Source organism: Drosophila erecta, unplaced genomic scaffold (genome assembly GCF_003286155.1).
Source record: "Drosophila erecta strain 14021-0224.00,06,07 unplaced genomic scaffold, DereRS2 tig00000092-arrow-pilon, whole genome shotgun sequence".
Lineage (NCBI taxonomy): Eukaryota > Metazoa > Arthropoda > Insecta > Diptera > Drosophilidae > Drosophila > Drosophila erecta.
In genome coordinates this window covers 11,474,353-11,493,168 of record NW_020825207.1, presented here as the reverse complement: position 1 = coordinate 11,493,168, position 18,816 = coordinate 11,474,353, and the positions used below count along the sequence as shown (strand labels likewise).

Below are 18,816 nucleotides of genomic sequence, written 5' to 3'. Positions count from 1 at the left end.
TAGGCTGAAACGGATTTCCTTGGAACTTCAAAATGGTCACACTGATTTTTGGCTCTCCAATGCAATCCAACGGTCGCACTAATTTTGTCCTCGAAATCGAACACGAGCAAACGTGCTCGCGGACTGCTGTAAAATTGAATAAATCTAATAAATGTGCAAGATCGCAGAACAACGAGTACGGCACATCCTCCACGTCGCATTGGCATCATTTTCAAGCACGGATGCCCTGCAAAGATGGTGAAATCTTGTGATTAAAATTCTCCCCGTCTGAGGTACGAAAAAGTGAAAAAAAATGTCTGCCGCGCCGAGAATTGACAAAGCGACGCCGCCATGTCGCTGCCTATAGTCATCTCCCTCTGGCAGCCGGGCGCTAGCACCCCCAGTGTTCATATGTGTGTAGTGCTTATTTTAAGCGTTAAAATGTGGTGAAAATTTAAGAAACCATGCATATAGTGCATAAAATTGTACCCAGACTATCGGTTTTCCACATTTCCCTTGCGGAAGTTGAAAGAGCAAGTGTATGTGTGAGGAACGGAAAAAACCAAGACGCAGGGTTGCATTTTTCATGTTTTCAAGGGGTGCATTCTGTGTGATAAGCGTTTTTCTTTTATTTTGTCTGTAAGGCTGTGGATTTTTGTCCCGTCATGTTTGATAATGGATATTACGCATCGAAAAATTTCATGTGTTAAATTAATGTGGTTTTGCGGTTTGACCAGGGCTGCAGCATCGGCACGTGTGCAAGGCGGGCCACGTTTTTTTTCCCGCCAATCGGTGTCATTTCAAAATAATACTGGGAACTCACGCCCCCTGCTTTCTTGTTGTTGTTTTTTGCAGATGTCTCAAACATGAATGAAGGTAATTCAGCAGGAGGGGGGCATGAAGGGCTCAGCCCGGCCCCTCCTGCTGTGCCAGACCGCGTAACTCCACATTTAACGGAAACTTCAGTTGCCCCAGCCAAATCCAATAGCACAACAGTACCAGCAGGAGCAGGATCAGCAGGAGCAGCCTTGCCGGCCACCCGCCATCACCAACATATAGCGACCCAAGTCAAGGGAATCGCCAGCAGTAGCAAGCAACAGAAGCAACTGGCCAGTGCGCAGCTGCCTGTGCCGCTGTCGCCCTTGCCGCAACAACAACAGCAAACGGCAGAGGCAACGGCAGCAGCAGCAGCACCCGCCCACTCCAACGTATCCACCTCCGGTTCCCTTAGCACAATAGAAGGCTCTGCTTCGCCGCCGCAGGCCAAGCGTCAGCGTTTGGACAACAACGAGGATAGGACGAGCGCCTCTAGCATTGTTGGAACAGCCGAGAGCAGCAACATTGTAAGCTCCCTGCTACCAGCGTCGGTGGCCTCCAGCAGCGAGGTCGGGGGGCTTTCTTCCACGGCCCTGCAGGACTTGAATGCCCTCAAGAAGCGCATACTCCAGCAGAAATTGCAGATCTTGCGTAATCTTAAGGAAAGGTGAGTTAAAATGCATACTCTTTTGTCAGTAAATAACGCTAAATAACAAATTTTCTTATAAAAAGGCATCTTGAAAATGTGTCCGAATACTTTTACCTACAAAACGGCGGCAGTATGATGGACTACCCCGCGTGGCGCAAGAAGACACCAACCCCGCAGTTCATCAGCTACAGCAATGCGAATCGTATAGATCAGCTGATACACGAAGATAAGCCGAGCACATCAGCAGCAGCAGCAGCTGCGGCCCAGAATCAGAAATATACCACCCAACAGACAGACTCTGTGGAGTCGTCCTCACTGGTCAGTGGCATTAGTACTGGAGCGACTAAAGCAGCGCCATTGGATGGCAATATCAGCAATAGTACTGTTAAAACGGTAGGAACATTGTTTCGGAAGTAATACAAAATAACGCAACATTTATGATGTTCACATCATACTGAGTGCCTGAATCGATCTATTCTTGATTGATTTTGGCTATTATAAGGGATGTTCGCAGCTGCGAGGCATTTGTCTGAAAACACCAATATATTAATTTACTGTAAAGGTTCTTTGGTATTATACTAATTAAAATTTCGATGTTCCTTTTAGAATACGCAATCTCAAGTTCCAAGCAAGATTGGCAGCTTCACAGACTCGACTTCCGCAACAACAGACAACAACTCAAGTAGCACAGTTACAGCAGCAGCTACTAGTGGCGCCGCATCCAGCACATCTGCCACATCTGTCGAGGCTAGTGGTAATGTCCTGGCGGTGGAAGCGGAAATCAAAATCCCAGCAGTTGGAGCCACACCAGTGGCCATTTCCACAAAGCTACCTGCTGCTGTTGTCCAGCTAACGCAACAAGGTAAACTCATCTTGTTCCCAGTCGACCTCTTCGACCTCTCATTGTTATGAAGACTTTTGTGTTTCTGTTGTGTTCGTTTCGATCAAACAAAATTGTATTTTTTGTTGTTTAAAATTGTTATGTTCGTCCCCCCATATTTACGCCAAATTCAAATTGTAAAATCGATGCAAAATCTAGACCACTGCATACCAACTCCTGTAATTCCGAAACTGATACTAAAACAGCGCCAACTGCCAACGCACGTCCTGCACTAAAAACTTATAATGTTATACTGATATTATATTGTGGCCGCCAACTATTGTGCATTACTAATACATTATACAACAACAGCAAACTAAACTCGCAAAATGCAAAGATTATTTTGTTAGTTTACCATACACATACACTTACTAAAACACAAGCATAACTACATAACCAACTATCACGTACTGCTCTTTATTATTTACAAGTTAATTTTTCCGATTTCTGTTCCCACATTAATGCTGCCTACATTCTCCTATAACGCACACACTCAACTCACCATAATTGTATCGTTATAATATAGGTCACATACCCGGTAGACCTTTAGGAGGTCGTCACGGTATGGTCTTCGGTCAAATACCCGCTCCTCCTGCTGCCGTAGGAAATCCTTCTGTACCTTTGGTGCCAGGTGCTTATCGTTCGCAAACAACAAAAAAAAATATCAAAAATCTTTCACAGCTTAAATTCGTTTTGTTTTCATTTAAATTCTTACTTAAACCAGATTGTGTCTTTACCATTAAAGCATTTTATAATTTCTCAAGCAAAGTAGTGCATTGATTGATGTGCATAAAGATTATATTTTCAATTTGTAAATTGTTTTCTAGAATTGGTGTTTTTGCCCTTAGTTTGGATTGGTAAATCTGCTTATTAATTTGAGTTTGAATTGATAAATAATTGATGAATGTATCGTTTAATTGATTGCGTTGATTTGTAAGCAATTAGCAAACTTAAGCATACTTAGTAAACTAGAGATCGCGTCGAACTAAAGGACTTAGCACACCGGTTGGGTTCTCTTTTTCATCCCCTCTATTTGAAATCTATTTGAAATATCATTAGCTCTAGACTAGTTTTATGTCGCACCTAAAAGCGTTTTCTCGTCGGCTTGTTAAATGCTCTTGAAAATCGTAGATGTGTGCTAGAGGGATGCTCAGTTGCAAGTGATTCGGCCTTTCTTCGTGGCAGATATACATAACGCTGACTACAAGTGATCTCCCCGAACGCACCTAAAAGCGTTTTCTTGACAGCCTGTTAAGTGCTCTTGAAAATCGTAGATGTGTGCCAGAGCAATCGTCGCAGTTGCAAGTGATCTGGATCCATGACAGAATCAGGTCCATTTTAAGCTGGGCTCATTTATGTAATAATCATCTAATGTTATAATCGGCCGGAATAGGCAAGCGCACTCTGTGTCACATCGACATCCAGCCCCATGTGATGACAATTTGTAAGCTTGCTAGAATAAGGGGGTGCTTCGCTTATCCATGTGGCAACTATCTTCAGCCCAGGTGCCGCATTGAATTCGGGCCTCACATTAGGACTAAGTTTGCATGCAGTTCCCACCTGTTTCGTTTAGCAACCGATTCGCAAATGATTCTTATTCTATCTCTTCTATTTCATTCATTCACTATTGCTTTCCTAGTAGCTCTTTTGTACTTGATGCACTTTCCAGCATGCCAAGAGTTGACCTTTTACTGCCGTCTCTTAAGTAAATTATATCTTTCCTAATCTATCTTTTTGACTTCTTTTCCAAGGTGGCACCCCGTTGTTGCCCTGCAATACATCCTCCGGATCCACGGCGCTGCGCCGCCCTCAAGGTCAGAACAATGCCACAAGTGGAGGCGGCCTCACACCCACGCAGCTCTATTCGGGCAATGGTCCGGCAGCGCTGGGCGGCAGCGGAGGACTCACGCCTGGCACTCCAACTTCTGGTAGTCTGCTCAGCCCTGCTTTGGCCGGTGGCTCAGGAACGCCCAACAGTGCCGCGCAGGAGTTTTCTTTTAAGGCCAAGCAGGAGGTATACGTGATGCAGCGTATATCGGAACTACAGAGAGAGGGATTATGGACTGAGCGGCGCCTGCCCAAGCTGCAGGAGCCCAGCCGCCCAAAGGCGCATTGGGACTACCTCCTCGAGGAGATGGTTTGGCTGGCGGCTGATTTTGCACAGGAACGCAAGTGGAAGAAAAACGCGGCCAAGAAGTGTGCCAAGATGGTGCAGAAGTATTTCCAGGATAAGGCCACTGCTGCCCAGCGGGCGGAAAAGGCCCAAGAGCTGCAGCTAAAGCGTGTAGCTTCCTTCATTGCGCGCGAGGTGAAGAGCTTTTGGTCGAATGTTGAGAAGCTGGTCGAGTACAAGCACCAAACTAAGATCGAGGAAAAACGCAAGCAGGCTTTAGACCAACACCTTAGCTTTATTGTAGACCAGACAGAGAAGTTCTCACAGCAATTGGCCGAAGGAATGAACAAGAGTGTGGCGGATACGCCCAGTCTTAATTCTAGCCGTCTAACATCGCCGAAACGGGAGTCCGATGGTGAGTTATACCCTAACATATTATACCAGTCGACTTCCAGAACTGAGCACTTGATGATAAACTACAACCTGAAACGTTGTTGTGGTCTATTCTTGAACACGTCGATGTTACCATGGGATGGTCGCACTTGCGAGGCATTTGCCTGATGCTAATGCGCTCATGTTCAAATTTTACTCCCAGTTTCAAGCAATTGCTAATCGAAACACCTTCCACTTTACAGATGACTTCCGGCCTGAGTCTGGCTCCGAAGATGATGAGGAGACTATAGCCAAGGCCGAAGAAGATGCAGCCGATGTGAAAGAGGAGGTGACGGCACTAGCTAAAGAATCTGAGATGGACTTTGATGACTTTCTTAATGATCTACCACCTGGCTATCTGGAAAATCGTGATAAGCTTATGAAAGAGGAACAGAGCTCGGCGATAAAGACCGAAACGCCTGATGACAGCGATGATAGTGAGTTCGAGGCGAAGGAAGCCAGCGATGATGACGAAAATACAATCAGCAAGCAGGAGGAAGCCGAGCAGGAGATAGACCACAAAAAGGAGATCGACGAACTGGAAGCGGACAATGATCTTTCAGTGGAACAGTTGTTGGCGAAATACAAGTCGGAAAGACTCGGTGACCAGCCGCCTAGTCCTAAGCGACGAAAGCTAGCGCCTCGTGATCCTGAGCTGGACTCTGATGATGATTCGACTGCTGTCGATTCCACTGAGGAAAGTGAAGATGGGGCCACTGAGGATGAAGAAGATCTATCTACTGTTAAAACCGATACGGATATGGAGGAACAAGATGAACCAGAAGACGGTCTTAAGAGTCTTCTGGCGGACGCTGACACAACAGGTGGAGCTGCTGGCAGCGGAAGCACCGCTGGAGCAAGCGGGAACAAGGATGATATGCTGAACGACGCTGCCGCCTTGGCCGAGAGCCTCCAGCCCAAGGGTAATACCTTGTCCTCAACCAATGTGGTAACTCCAGTGCCCTTCCTGCTAAAGCACTCGTTGCGTGAGTACCAGCATATCGGACTCGATTGGCTGGTCACAATGAACGAGCGCAAGTTAAACGGCATCCTGGCCGACGAGATGGGTCTAGGCAAGACCATCCAAACCATTGCGCTATTGGCCCACCTTGCCTGCGCAAAGGGCAACTGGGGACCTCATCTTATTGTGGTGCCTTCGTCTGTGATGCTTAATTGGGAAATGGAGTTCAAGAAGTGGTGTCCCGGCTTTAAAATACTCACATACTACGGATCCCAGAAAGAGCGCAAGCTTAAACGCGTAGGCTGGACCAAGCCAAATGCGTTCCATGTGTGTATCACGTCCTATAAGCTGGTAGTGCAAGACCAACAGAGCTTCCGTCGCAAAAAGTGGAAGTACCTTATCCTGGATGAAGCGCAGAACATTAAGAACTTCAAATCCCAGCGCTGGCAGCTACTACTTAACTTTTCCACAGAGAGGTGAGTAGTATGGAATTATGATTGCATTTGCTAAGCCTGCCATCAATCAGCACCAAAAATCAGTAATCATGCGATTGCTAAACTAGCATGGCGACTACGCTTGGGTGCTAAAAGTAAATTCGCTATAATGCCGCATACTAAACCAGAGCATGCTAATCTAGCCCTAGAATGCTTGTGGCCTTGTTTCGAGACAAATAACAAAAATGCCGTAAATTCGAATGGATTTATAATGTACTCTTCCTAATTTTTTACAGACGACTGCTATTAACTGGAACCCCACTGCAGAACGATCTGATGGAGCTGTGGTCCCTTATGCACTTTCTTATGCCATATGTGTTCTCATCGCACCGCGAGTTTAAGGAATGGTTTTCGAACCCAATGACTGGCATGATTGAGGGCAATATGGAGTACAACGAGACTTTGATTACGCGTTTGCACAAGGTAAGAATAGCTTTAAGATCAACATGGTTTTGTTTTTAGATTGTCAGCACCTCAAAGCGTTTTCTTGCCAGCCTAATAAATGCTCTTGAAAATCGTAGTTGTGTGCAATAGCAATCTTTACAATAGCAAGTGATTCAGTTTCGTTATAACTTCGATCCGTTTACGTTGTGAACATTCTTTATAAGACTTACTATGCAAATGCACTCTGTGTCACATTGAAATTAACTACATGTGAAGACAATTTGTTAGTTTGCTATATTAAAGAGATGCGTCTTATCCACGCAATTACTTCCGTATCAGGATGATTGCGTTGAAATCGCATTTTACACTATTGAATGTCAAATATTTCCGTTGCACCTAAAAGCGTTTTCTTGCAAGCCCTTTAAATGCTCCTGAAAATCGTAGATGTGTGCGATAACAATCCACACAATAGCAAGTGATTTTTGTTCCTCTAACTCAAATCCATTTACATTGTGAACATATTTAAGAATTCTTAGGCAAATGCACTCTGTGTCACATTGAATTTGACTACATGTGAAAACAATTTGTTAGTTTGCAATATTAAAGAGATGCGTCTTATCCATGTATTTAATGCCGTGTCAGGATGATTACATTGAAATCGCATTTAACACTATTATAAATCAATTATTTTCATTGCACCTAAAAGCGTTTTCTTGCCAGCTCATTATGCTCTTGAAAATCGTAGATGTGTGCAAAATCAATCCTCACAATAGCAAGTGATTTTAGTTCCTTCAACTCTAATCCGTTTACATTGTGAATAGTCGATATATAAAAAAATGCTCATGTTTTGTTCATACATGGCAAATGCACTCTGTGTCACATTAAAACTAGCTTCGTGTGATGACAATTTGTTAGTTTGCCAGATCAAGGAGATGCGTCTTATCCATGTGGTCATGTTCTTCCAATTTGTTCACATTGAATACGCCCCTAACATGACCCTCCTATTTTAAGTTATCCGTTATTTCAAACTATATGCGCAGTAATTAGAATTTGCGTTTGTTTCTCCGTACAGGTGATTCGTCCGTTCTTACTTCGACGCCTCAAGAAGGAGGTTGAAAAACAGATGCCAAAGAAGTACGAACATGTGATAATGTGTCGCCTGTCAAATCGCCAGCGCTATCTATATGAGGACTTCATGAGCCGCGCCAAGTAAGTTTGAATTCAATGACTGTTGATGAATATAATACTGATAAAATTATGTTTTTAATACAGAACTCGTGAGACCCTGCAAACTGGCAACTTGTTGAGTGTAATTAATGTTCTGATGCAGTTGCGAAAGGTGTGCAATCATCCGAACATGTTTGAAGCGCGTCCTACGATCTCGCCATTTCAAATGGACGGAATTACATTCCACACTCCGCGACTCGTCTGCGATATAATGGAATATGATCCGTTCACGGTGAGTTTTATTTCTTCCTTATTTCCCCATTTAATTTTCCTGATTGTTGTTTGAAATTGATGATAAATTGTCACTGATAGTTGGACTTAATCTATTTTTGAGAGAGTCGTAAACTTTTCCAAGGATGTTCGCACTTGCGAGGCATTTGTCTGATTCGCTCAACCAATAAAATACCTTTTAGCCAATAATAGCCAATTCAAATTTTAGACTAATTTATATATATTCTTACAGCAAATAAATCTAGAGACGGTAAACCTCTTATTGTTGCATTTGGAGCAAACTATGACCGCCTACGTCTCGCACAAGTCCCGCCTGCTCGCCCCGCCTCGCAAGCTTATCGAGGATATCGATACGGCTCCATTACCAGCTCCCCGTTGTCCTAATGGCAAATACCGCTTTCATATCCGAGTACGTAGCGCGGAACTGGCGCAGCGCATCAAATTGAATGCAGTAAGGGTAGGAGCCAGTCCAGCCATGCGGTTGGAAGGCTCAAAGATCGTGCCTATGCGCAATTTGCTACCAAGTGGAAGAGTCCTGAAAAGGGTCAGTGCTTCGATTAACCCTGTGAATATGGCTTTGAAACCAGTGGTGATCAATACCGTGGTGACAACAACATCATCGACCGCAGCATCTTCTCCTACTGGGGCCCTAAGCGTACTGAGCAACTCCAAGTTGCTGGGGGCACGTTCACAGATAAATTCACCAACGCCCGCTAAAGTAGCAAAAACGATGCAAGACGGAAAGCCATTTTTCTACCTCACACCGGCGACGAATTCTGGAGCAGCAGGAGCCCGTCTTACTCTGACGAGTAAAACCACAGCGTCGGCGTCCACGACGACTTCCAGAACAACAGTTACTGCATCAACTACTTCTGCCCAGCAATTAATAAGGGAACCCATTGTCAAAGATTTGGCTACACATGTAAAAAGCACAGCACAAAAGCAAAGCATTGCCAATGGAAAGACAGATCCCGAGGAAGAAGCTGAAGCAGAGGATCCATACAAAGTGCAGGAGCTAATTCAGATGCGCAAGGAGCAGCGATTGGCAGCGCTTAAACGTATGGCAATGATAAATCGTCGCCGCACGGATGCCACACCCATATACGGCGAAGATTGCCGCGGTGCTATACAGCGCTGCATGCAGGCGACCCGGTCTCTCAAGAGGTCAACCTGGCAGACGCGTGGATACGCCAACTGCTGCACTGCCATGTCGAATAGGAATGGTTGGTCCCTAAACCATTTGCTGAAGAGCTTCGAGGAAAGATGCGCTGATCTAAAGCCATTGTTTGCAAACTTTGTGATCTACGTTCCTTCTGTATGTGCGCCCCGGATCCGTCGTTATGTACAGAATCTCTCATCGACGCACTGGCAGTACGAACGTGAGATAGAAAACACTGTGGATCAGGCCCTACGGCCTAAGCTGGGGTTGCTGCATCCAATCACATCGGCAATGACCACTCAGTTCCCAGATCCGCGTCTCATTCAATACGACTGTGGCAAGTTGCAGACCATGGATCGTTTGCTGCGTCAGCTAAAGGTCAACGGGCATCGTGTACTGATATTCACTCAAATGACCAAGATGTTGGATGTTTTGGAAGCTTTCCTTAACTACCATGGTCATATATATCTGCGTTTGGATGGCTCTACGCGCGTGGAACAGCGGCAGATCTTGATGGAGCGGTTCAATGGAGATAAACGAATTTTCTGCTTCATCCTCTCCACGCGGTCTGGTGGAGTGGGCATCAATTTGACGGGTGCCGATACTGTGATCTTTTACGACTCAGACTGGAACCCCACAATGGATGCGCAGGCCCAAGATCGATGCCATCGAATTGGACAAACCCGAGATGTGCACATCTACCGACTTGTCTCCGAAAGAACCATTGAGGTTAACATTCTCAAGAAGGCAAACCAAAAGCGAATGCTCAGCGACATGGCCATCGAGGGTGGCAACTTCACAACTACATACTTCAAGAGTTCCACCATCAAGGATCTCTTTACAATGGAGCAGAGCGAGCAGGACGAGTCAAGCCAGGAGAAGTCAGAGGACAAGGATAAAATTGTCGCTACGACAACGCTTTCGGATACGCCGTCGACGGTTGTGGAGACGGAGAAGCAGTCACTGCGTGCCTTTGAACATGCGTTGGCTGCCGCCGAGGACGAGCAGGATGTGCAGGCCACGAAAACAGCTAAAGCCGAGGTGGCAGCTGATCTGGCCGAGTTCGACGAGAACATTCCTATTGCAACAGAAGATCCAAATGCGGAAGGAGGCGCACAAGTGGAACTAAGCAAGGCCGATCTGGAAATGCAGAACTTGGTTAAACAGGTGAGTTAGGAATCAGCAAGGGATTCAGATATAACTATGTGATTTAGGCTAAAATATTCGTTTAAGTATAACATTTTTTACCAACAATTTAAATGTCAGTTCAGAAATAGTTGCCGTCCTTGCATTTTATACTGAAACCTTGCAGTTTAAAGCTATTCCGGTCAAGCTAGTTCGGCACAGAAAAATATCTTCCTTTGGAAAGTAGACCTTCAGACATAGTCGAGGTGACCTAATCCACGCCACGATTGTATCACTCAAAGTCTAATATCTGAATATATTATACTATTTTTTTTGACAACGTAGAAATAGTTTTAATTGCGGCATCACTTGCAACTTAATGAATTCGTATTTCTAATCGAATACAACAAAGTAAGTGTTGCCAAGAGTAATACACCTCTACGGATTAGACCTTCAGACATAGTTGAGGCGACATAACCCACGCCACGATTGTATCACTCAAAGTCTTACAATTTCTAAGTTAGAGTATTACTTTAGAATTTACTTGTATCGAACATGTACATATTTTTTTTATTTCTATTTAGCTCTCACCTATAGAGCGCTATGCCATGCGCTTTGTGGAAGAAACTGGAGCGGCATGGACGGCGGAACAATTGCGAGCCGCGGAAGCGGAACTGGAGGCCCAGAAACGCGAGTGGGAGGCCAATCGGTTGGCGGCTATGCACAAGGAGGAGGAGCTGTTAAAGCAGGAAACGGAAGCGGAGGAGATGCTTACCTACAGTCGCAAGGATTCGAGTAATCAGGTTAATACCAAAAAAGATTCCACTTCCAATAAGCGACCACTGGTGAGGGTAAATCGGAGAAACTCAGCTCAGAAGCTGAGCAGGAGTGTTAGCAGCCATAGCAACGGTAGCAACAACAAAACCAGTAAATCGGCAACGACTCGAGGAAGTAGCCAGAACAGCCTCAATCAGAGTGTACCAATGGGGTCAGGAATAAGCACAGGAAGAAGAACGGGGATGGGGGTCAGTAGCAGTAGCCGGGGCAAAAGTAACAGCACTAGGTCAACAACGATCGGCAAGGGAACAGTCGCCGCTACGCAAGTTCGGCGGCACACCCGTCTCCACTCGCTGGGCGCCGTCAATATGGCCAGTGTCCCAACACCGCCCACTAGAAAGACAACACGCACAGCTTTGGCTGCATCTGCAGCCGCATCTACGTTAGAGGATTCCTCTTTGATCGTCGAGGAGCGTCCAAAAAGACAGTCAGCCAACATTGCTATGAGCAAGATGTTAAAAACGCCCCTCAAACACAATGTTGCATCCAACAACAGTATAAAGACAACTGCTCCGAAACGGGGGCGAAGAGACAGTGTTGCAGGGGCCGCCACGCGCAGGAAACTGCTGGAAAGGAGAGCTACAATTGCAGCTCCTTTAAAACATATGGATGATGACGATGGCAGTGATCAAGATGAAGAGGAGGAGGAAGAGCAGGAGTCTGAAGAAGATACCGAGGGCGAGGACGCGAATGCCACAGTAGACGACGACGAGGAGGAGGTGGACACAGCTGGCTCGGCACTTGACGAAGAGACCATACAAACTGGATCGCAATCAAATGACGAAGACGATAACGAGGAAGAAGTTGGTGAAGAGGAGATGGTTGATGTCGATACTGAAGATTCAGATGCAGATGTCAAGTCCAGCTCCACCTATGGTACAGCGGCAGATGGCACGGCAGAAGGAGAAGCCGAAAGCTTGGATGGCTGGGATGCACACGATCAGGTGCAGGACACCACAATGACTAGCTCCACATATTATAATGTCAGTGAGGAATCTGACACGGATGAGCATCACGATGTCAAGGCAGAGCCTCCGCAGAATTCCGATAAAAGTGACGAAAGCGAGGCTGTCGGTCACACGCCACGTACAAGGTCGCGCGGCTCAGTAAAGATCAATCTGTGGACCCTGGACATGAGTCCTGTAGCAAACGCATTGAACAAGAGCAGCGCCAATAGAAGTCTCAAAAAGACACCCAGGACTGAGTCCACGCCAAAGGAGTCTCAAAGCGAGCCCAGGCGAAAGCTTACACAGCCAAAGCTGCCGAAGAAAGAAGAAACTAATAACAAATCTAACAGCAATATTGGTACCTTACACCGCTGGATTTCGAAGACCCCCAGAGTGATGCTTCGATCCACTCCTGGTACGGCAGCGAGCACTAGCTCATCAACAGCAGTCAGTGGTGTTTCAGGAGGAAATGTCTCCTCGAGCGGAACATCCAGGTGATGATGTTCACTATCATACCTCAGTCAGTATTATCAGCTGTGTGTGCTGTGTGCGTTTTAGTGGGTGACTAATTATCTGTGGGGAGACGGGTCCTTCCTCGGCTGTTACTGCTGCCAGGCGACTGCCGCCGACTGATGCAAACGAGTATTTATAGACTGTAACAAGTTTCCTTCTATCATCGTATGAGATAAGTTAGTTAGGCAGCGAAACCCACGCAAGAATCTAGGATAACAAATTGAACTTCATTTGGATAAACATCTTGACCTCTAACATCTTGACTAAATGTGTTATTTGCCATTCGTCCGTGCAACCAATGGCTTCCTTTTGTACCCTCTTATATTTTGAAACGGAAGGAATCTGACGTCTTTATTATCTATAGAGGTAAAATAAGCCAGCAAAGTGGTAGTAAAGAATTTCATTCCTGCTAATTCGTAACATTAATAACTTAATTTGACCCCGAGACAAGTCGAGTGTGTCCCTAGTCCTACCTCAAAAGTCTTTGATGTTATTACTATTCCCGGTAATTTTGCTGGTCTTGTTTTGAGCCCCGGTTTTCGTGAATGTGTCAAGCGGGGTTCGAAAAAGAAGAGGAGAATTACGAGAATAACGAAAGTAAAGATAGCATCATCGCTTTGGAAAAGATGAGGATGAACATTTTTCATTATGGCGTCTTATAACCATAGTAAACTGGGTCTCAACATTCTTAATTACTTCTCAATCACGTTGGGTACCAGGGATCAAAAATGGGCAACTTGTGACACGCTGCACAAGTGGTGGAGCCATTATAAATCAAAGTTGAAAAGTGAAATGAAGCGGGAAAGTAAACAGGAAGTCAAATAGAATGGCACGATTGTATAATGCGTTTAGCAAATTGTACTCAAAACTACCACATCCTCGATTGTTGTTGTTAAATAATGTTTGTCAAAAAACCAATCGAGACCACAGAACAAACACTTCTCCAAAAAAACTGAATTAGATCGTAACACTAGGTATACTATGATAATTGTTAAACATTTTTGCATTCTATAATTTATTTTGTACTTTAATTTAAACGAATCATTAACAATCTAAAGACTATGAGCATAGATTGACTAACCAATAAGACACAGAACTCATTTCGTATGCTTTAAAAAGTATCAAAATCCATTGATTGTGTAACAAGATAAAACGAAATCTATAAAAACAGAAAGAAAGCTAAAAATTAAACAAAACTCAAAGACGTTGTGGTTTTTATTTACGGACTAATTTCGTGCGTTGCCCCAAAGAAAAAAATGTTCCATCCTCATAAAAACAAGTTGGAAAAGAATATTTGGAGATCATCCAAAGATTGTTAAATATTATTTTCTGTAAACAAATGTAGAATTCTGTTTTGGTGTCGCAATTAGTATCCAATTAATCCTTTATGACTACAAAATTATTTTTTAACCCCCTAAGCGCCGTACGAAAGTTTAAAAATGGTTCGGAATGAAAGCTACAACGCCATCAGTATGATAATATTAAAGTCAGTTCATATCGAAAGCTATACGTTAAATCGAAAAAATAGTTTCTAAGCCAACACCAAAACAGAGTTGCTATATCATGAAAATAATGTGGAACCGTCTATTCTTTTCTTTAACTTTCTTGGATACCATCTGGTCCAGGTCTGGATATCGCGAAACACCATGGAGCAGATGCCGGTAAGTTCAAGTGTTAGTGCGGTATAACCTGCTTCATAGTGCTAATTATTTGTGATCCCTTGATTAGATGTGGTGTCCTCCCACTCCGCCGCAAGACAACGATAACGATATCTATATCGACTATTCGCTGTCGTTCATGTATGAGCTGGAACCCATTGCGGAGATGGATCTGCCGCCAGTTTACGTACGCAAGGAGCACAAGCGCTCGCGCACGGATGCTGGATACGATGGTAGCAGACGGCCTAATAAAATGCGCCGGGAGGATAACTACGTGCCTCCCAGATCGCTTTTCGATCGCCCAACGCCGCAGCTGGCGAGACTACGTCGGGAGCTGAAGAGCCAGCGATTCCGAGGAAGTTTTAAGCCAAATATGCCGATTCCAGGCCTGAAACCACAACTTCCAACAAAACCTCTTACCGAACCGGAGGCCATGGCTGAGTGGTGTGTCTTCGAGGATATGGCCATTCTGCACGTCCTGGTAAATCTACAAGGATTACCTTGCAGCCTGATGCTGCTCTCACCCGGCCAAACGCCCAACTGGGACCTCGTTTCAGAAATGGTCAACTTCTGCTCGAAGACCTACCGTTCGGCGAGGCAGTGCCGATGGAGGTACGAAACGCACATTCAGCCGCGTGAGGAAGGCAAGGTAGTGGAGAGTCCCAAGAAGCAGAAGAAGCTTAAGCCCACTCTGCGCACTGAGTACCTGAAGAGTCCGCTGCGATATTTGCGAACTACCCAGCTGTATGTAAGCGATAACAACGCCTCGTTTTACAAGACGATGCGATCCCGCTTCGACAGCATTAAGACTGCTTATCTAAAGAAGGCACCGCCGCCGAAACGCCAGTTTAGTGCGCCGAGTCTGATGAATCCCAAGCATATGGAAGTGCTGCAGGAGTTTGGCATCCAAAATTACGATCAACCGGTGCCGCCGCAGAACATTGCGGCTATGAAGGCAAATAAGATTCGGGAGAAGCAGCGGGGGCAGCAAATGTCCCAGCCTCCTGTTGGCGTGGGAGTGGTTCAGCAAGTGCAGCAGCAGTCTCAGCAGCAGCAGCCTGCACCACCTCCGCCGCCACAGCAACAGCAGCCGCAACAAGTGGTCCAGCAGGTCCAACAGCAGCAACAGCAGCAGCAGCAACAGCAACAGCAGGTTGTGCAGCAACAACTTCCCACTGTTTCAACCGTTCAGCAGACTCTCCCCGTCCAGCAAACTGTGGAACTCGTGCAGCAGCAACCCAGTACCACGACAACAGTGGCGGTGCCCGCTACTGGTGGTCAGTTGCAGCAGCTGCAGATCCAGCACTTGACCAGTTCCAATGTCTCGCCCGGTCAACAGACTGCCATCCTGCTCCACCAACCGCAACAGCAATTGCGTACGCACCCTGGCCAGGGTGGACAATCTAATACTCAACAGTTGGTCAAAACTATTGTTGGCGCCTCTTCCAGCTTAACTGCGGGCCAATTGCAACAATTGGCCCAACAGTCTGCAGCCGCGTCTGGGGGCCAGTCCAGTGTGAGTGTGGTCCTTACCACTCCAGTACAGACACTTCCGGCAGTGGTGCAACCCCAGATAGGCTCTGGTGCCCAGATCGTGTCCATCTCGTCACAGACATTACCCGTTAACAGCTCTCCCCAATTGGGCAGCATTGTGCAGACCCAATCGCTGCCGCAGGTGGTTTCGGTAAGCACTTTACCCACCGTGGGCACCGTACTGACCACCACTGCCAATCAGCAACAACAGCAGCATCAGACCACGGCTGTAACCACTCTAAACACAGCCATGTTGCGTGGTCAGCGGATTGTGTCAACAGCTGCAGGAAACACCCTTCAACAGCGAACGACTGCCGGTGGTCAGTCTATTGTATCTATGCCGAACTTGGGCCAAGGAGTAAGTCCCGCGCAATTCCAGACGCAGCTTCGTTTGGCAGCTGTTCCTACATCTCCAGCGACTCAGACCACACAGCTGGTGACCACAAAGGGAATTCCGGTAAGCGCATTACAGCAGGGAGGGAAAACGACAGTGATTCCTGGAACTCAGCAATCTGGAGGAGCACACATACAGCTCTACCGCCAGCGCAGCTTGAAGGTGCTGCAAACAACAACACAAGCGGTGCCCAGCGGATCAGCTGGCGGTACTGGACCTACTGCTAATCTGGTGCAAGCTGGCGGCACCATAATCCAAGCTAGCAGCATGGGCACGCATGTGACAAGCCAAAAAGTGGCCGTTTCGGGAATGCCGGGTACCTCCACTACTGTGCAGGCGGGCAACGTGGTAAGCAGCGTGCAAATGCACGGACAGGCCCGGACGCAGTTCATCAAGCAGATGGCGGCCGGCAAGCAGCAGCTGCAGCGCCAAGTGGTGTCCGCTGACGGAACAACCACCACTACCGGAGCTGGGGATATGTTACTGGTTAAGCGTCATAATATTCTTGCCGCTCAAAAGGCGCAGCAGGCTTCTGGAGCACTCTTTACCACTACCACAGGGCAGCAGCAACAACAGCAGCAGCAAGGTCAACTCCCAGTGGCCGGGCAACCGCAGCAGGTTACTCAGCACCAGATCGCGTCTTTGGTAAAAGCTTCCTCGGCAGCGGCGGCAAGCGGAAGTAGTGTTAGTGCAGGCGGAGTCACCGTATCGGCTACTAATCCCACTGTTCAGGCGGGAAGCGTTAATATGACACTTCCCCAGCTCAAGCCTGGCAGCCAGATCAAGGTTACCATGCCAAATCAGATGCGCCATTTGCAAATGCAACAGCAGCTGACGATGCCGCGTAAGATTAGCCGGATGACACAGCTGGTCAGCGCCAGTGGTCAGCCGACGGCCACTAATATAGTAACGACAACTGGTCCCCAGCAACAGCAGCAGGGAGTCACAGTGTCTGGCGGCGGTACTTTGCCCACAGTTGCATCGCAGCAGCAACAGCAGCAGCATCAGCAGAAGGTTGGAGGTGGAAACAGTGTCCAGGCACAATTGCTGCACATTCAAAACACAAAGGCACTGCCGAATTCGGTCACCGTGCAGCAGATTCAACAAGTGATGCGAAGTGGCCAGCAGGGTACGTTAGCCACCACCAATCTGGTGTTGGGTAAAACGAGCGTGGGACGGGTGATTCCCGTGTCGGTGGCTTCACAGGCCAACCAGCGTCAAACCATTCAGGTGGGTTAAATGTATTAGTGATCCATAGGCTAAATCAACTAATACGAACTTCTTTATCTTTAGGTTGTTTCAGCTGCCTCAGCTCAAGCTTTGGCTGCGGGAAATCTGCGCACTCATGTGGCTGGGCCGAGCATTGCCAGTGCTTTAAAGGTGGCCGCATCTGGGGGAGCAGGTGGCCAGACTACGCAGCAGACGCTGATAGCTGCACTGCAGCATAATCAGCGACAAAACGCCAGTCCTGTTCGGCTGCAGACGACGGTAGGAGGCAATCTTCTTGCCGTTGTGCAGCAGCAACAGCAGCAGCAGCACACAAGTATTTCAGGACCAACTGCTGGACCGGCGGAGGTGATGACCATCACTCAGACTACCACCACGTTGCCCACGGTAGGCAGTTTGCAGCAGCAACAGCAGCAGCAACAACAGGGCGGCATATCGCAGCCCACAACGCAACAGGTACGCAAGCTGGTGCAGAAAAAGATACTGATACGCAGCGAGAAAGAATAACGCTCGAGTAAAGCTGCCAGATCACGTCAGCGGCGGAGCATTACGAGCATCACCTCAACCTCCACCGCCACCGCAACCGCCACTTACAACACACCAACTCAGAATCAAACCCCACAACCACCTCAAAATCAAACACCTTCAACTCAGTCAAAAGCCAATCAATCTGATCCTTTCGAATATCAAGATCGAACGAAACTCAAAAGCTCATCCCACGCCGATCCTCATGCATTCAATCAGTCAGTCAGTCAATCAGCCAGTCATTGCTAAATTGATCTCAATTTCTGTCGATTGGTTTTGCAGCCATGAGCGATCTAACTGCTCTGGAGGATGGTGAGCTCAAGGTGAAACGCTGAAGGTTACCACGATGATCGCTTCAATCAGTTCAAGGCGTGGAAAAGCCGTATTACTAATCTTACTGAACCGTAGATGTAGCCCCTTAGCTTAAGTGAAAATTAATTGTAATCTATTCATATTACGATAAAAGTTTTATGGAAATGAAGAGTGCCTAGTGTGTAGGCTTTAGTGTGCTTTAAATTAAACGTGTAAATCGAAGTTAACTAAGATATCAGCCCCCCTATTTCCATAGAGCAGTATGTACATTAGTAAACCTAATTCAGATATATCAGATACTACATAAATATCCATAAATATGTAGCTATAACTATATGTCCTTCCTAGTTGTATGATCGAAAGCAAATAAAGAAAATAATTTTAAAAATAGGTTAAACGTGTGGATAAGTGAATACCCTC

General features: G+C 46.4%; 1 protein-coding gene and 12 non-coding genes across 17 annotated transcripts; all 13 read left to right on the top strand.

Annotated features, from left to right (window-relative positions):
• The first annotated feature begins 12 nt into the window (after positions 1 to 12).
• Positions 13 to 18,787, top strand: LOC6547844 (helicase domino). Of its 5 annotated transcripts, XM_026980718.1 has the most exons (15): positions 13 to 272; positions 835 to 1,462; positions 1,528 to 1,837; positions 2,051 to 2,306; positions 4,076 to 4,852; positions 5,073 to 6,306; positions 6,561 to 6,747; positions 7,781 to 7,917; positions 7,981 to 8,167; positions 8,399 to 10,492; positions 11,035 to 11,253; positions 14,373 to 14,408; positions 14,476 to 17,562; positions 17,626 to 18,015; positions 18,367 to 18,787. In XM_026980718.1, exons 2-15 carry the CDS (start codon positions 846 to 848, stop codon positions 18,370 to 18,372), a joined length of 9,537 nt encoding a protein of 3,178 aa, XP_026836519.1. In that variant the 5' UTR covers positions 13 to 272; positions 835 to 845; the 3' UTR covers positions 18,373 to 18,787. The 5 variants fall into 5 exon arrangements, with proteins under 5 accessions (XP_026836519.1, XP_001975047.1, XP_026836518.1 ...); XM_001975011.3 differs by having other exon boundaries at positions 17,626 to 18,787; XM_026980717.1 differs by lacking the exon at positions 13 to 272 and adding an exon at positions 280 to 392 and having other exon boundaries at positions 17,626 to 18,787.
• On the top strand, positions 1,876 to 1,984 carry LOC6547845. The gene has a single exon (XR_046694.2). It is a non-coding gene; the product is annotated as a small nucleolar RNA Me28S-Am2589 (small nucleolar RNA).
• LOC6547846 lies at positions 3,403 to 3,533 on the top strand. The gene has a single exon (XR_046695.2). It is a non-coding gene; the product is annotated as a small nucleolar RNA psi28S-3316 (small nucleolar RNA).
• Positions 3,546 to 3,679, top strand: LOC6547847. The gene has a single exon (XR_046696.2). It is a non-coding gene; the product is annotated as a small nucleolar RNA psi28S-3316 (small nucleolar RNA).
• LOC6547848 lies at positions 3,717 to 3,859 on the top strand. The gene has a single exon (XR_046697.2). It is a non-coding gene; the product is annotated as a small nucleolar RNA psi18S-841/snoR66 (small nucleolar RNA).
• On the top strand, positions 4,897 to 5,005 carry LOC6547849. The gene has a single exon (XR_046698.2). It is a non-coding gene; the product is annotated as a small nucleolar RNA Me28S-Am2589 (small nucleolar RNA).
• Positions 6,793 to 6,924, top strand: LOC6547851. The gene has a single exon (XR_046700.2). It is a non-coding gene; the product is annotated as a small nucleolar RNA psi28S-3316 (small nucleolar RNA).
• LOC6547852 lies at positions 6,941 to 7,079 on the top strand. The gene has a single exon (XR_046701.2). It is a non-coding gene; the product is annotated as a small nucleolar RNA psi18S-841/snoR66 (small nucleolar RNA).
• Positions 7,100 to 7,230, top strand: LOC6547853. The gene has a single exon (XR_046702.2). It is a non-coding gene; the product is annotated as a small nucleolar RNA psi28S-3316 (small nucleolar RNA).
• Positions 7,244 to 7,382, top strand: LOC6547854. The gene has a single exon (XR_046703.2). It is a non-coding gene; the product is annotated as a small nucleolar RNA psi18S-841/snoR66 (small nucleolar RNA).
• Positions 7,403 to 7,531, top strand: LOC6547831. The gene has a single exon (XR_046704.2). It is a non-coding gene; the product is annotated as a small nucleolar RNA psi28S-3316 (small nucleolar RNA).
• LOC6547832 lies at positions 7,568 to 7,704 on the top strand. Its single transcript, XR_046705.2, has one exon. It is a non-coding gene; the product is annotated as a small nucleolar RNA psi18S-841/snoR66 (small nucleolar RNA).
• Positions 8,218 to 8,327, top strand: LOC6547833. The gene has a single exon (XR_046706.2). It is a non-coding gene; the product is annotated as a small nucleolar RNA Me28S-Am2589 (small nucleolar RNA).
• Positions 18,788 to 18,816: the final 29 nt, after the last annotated feature.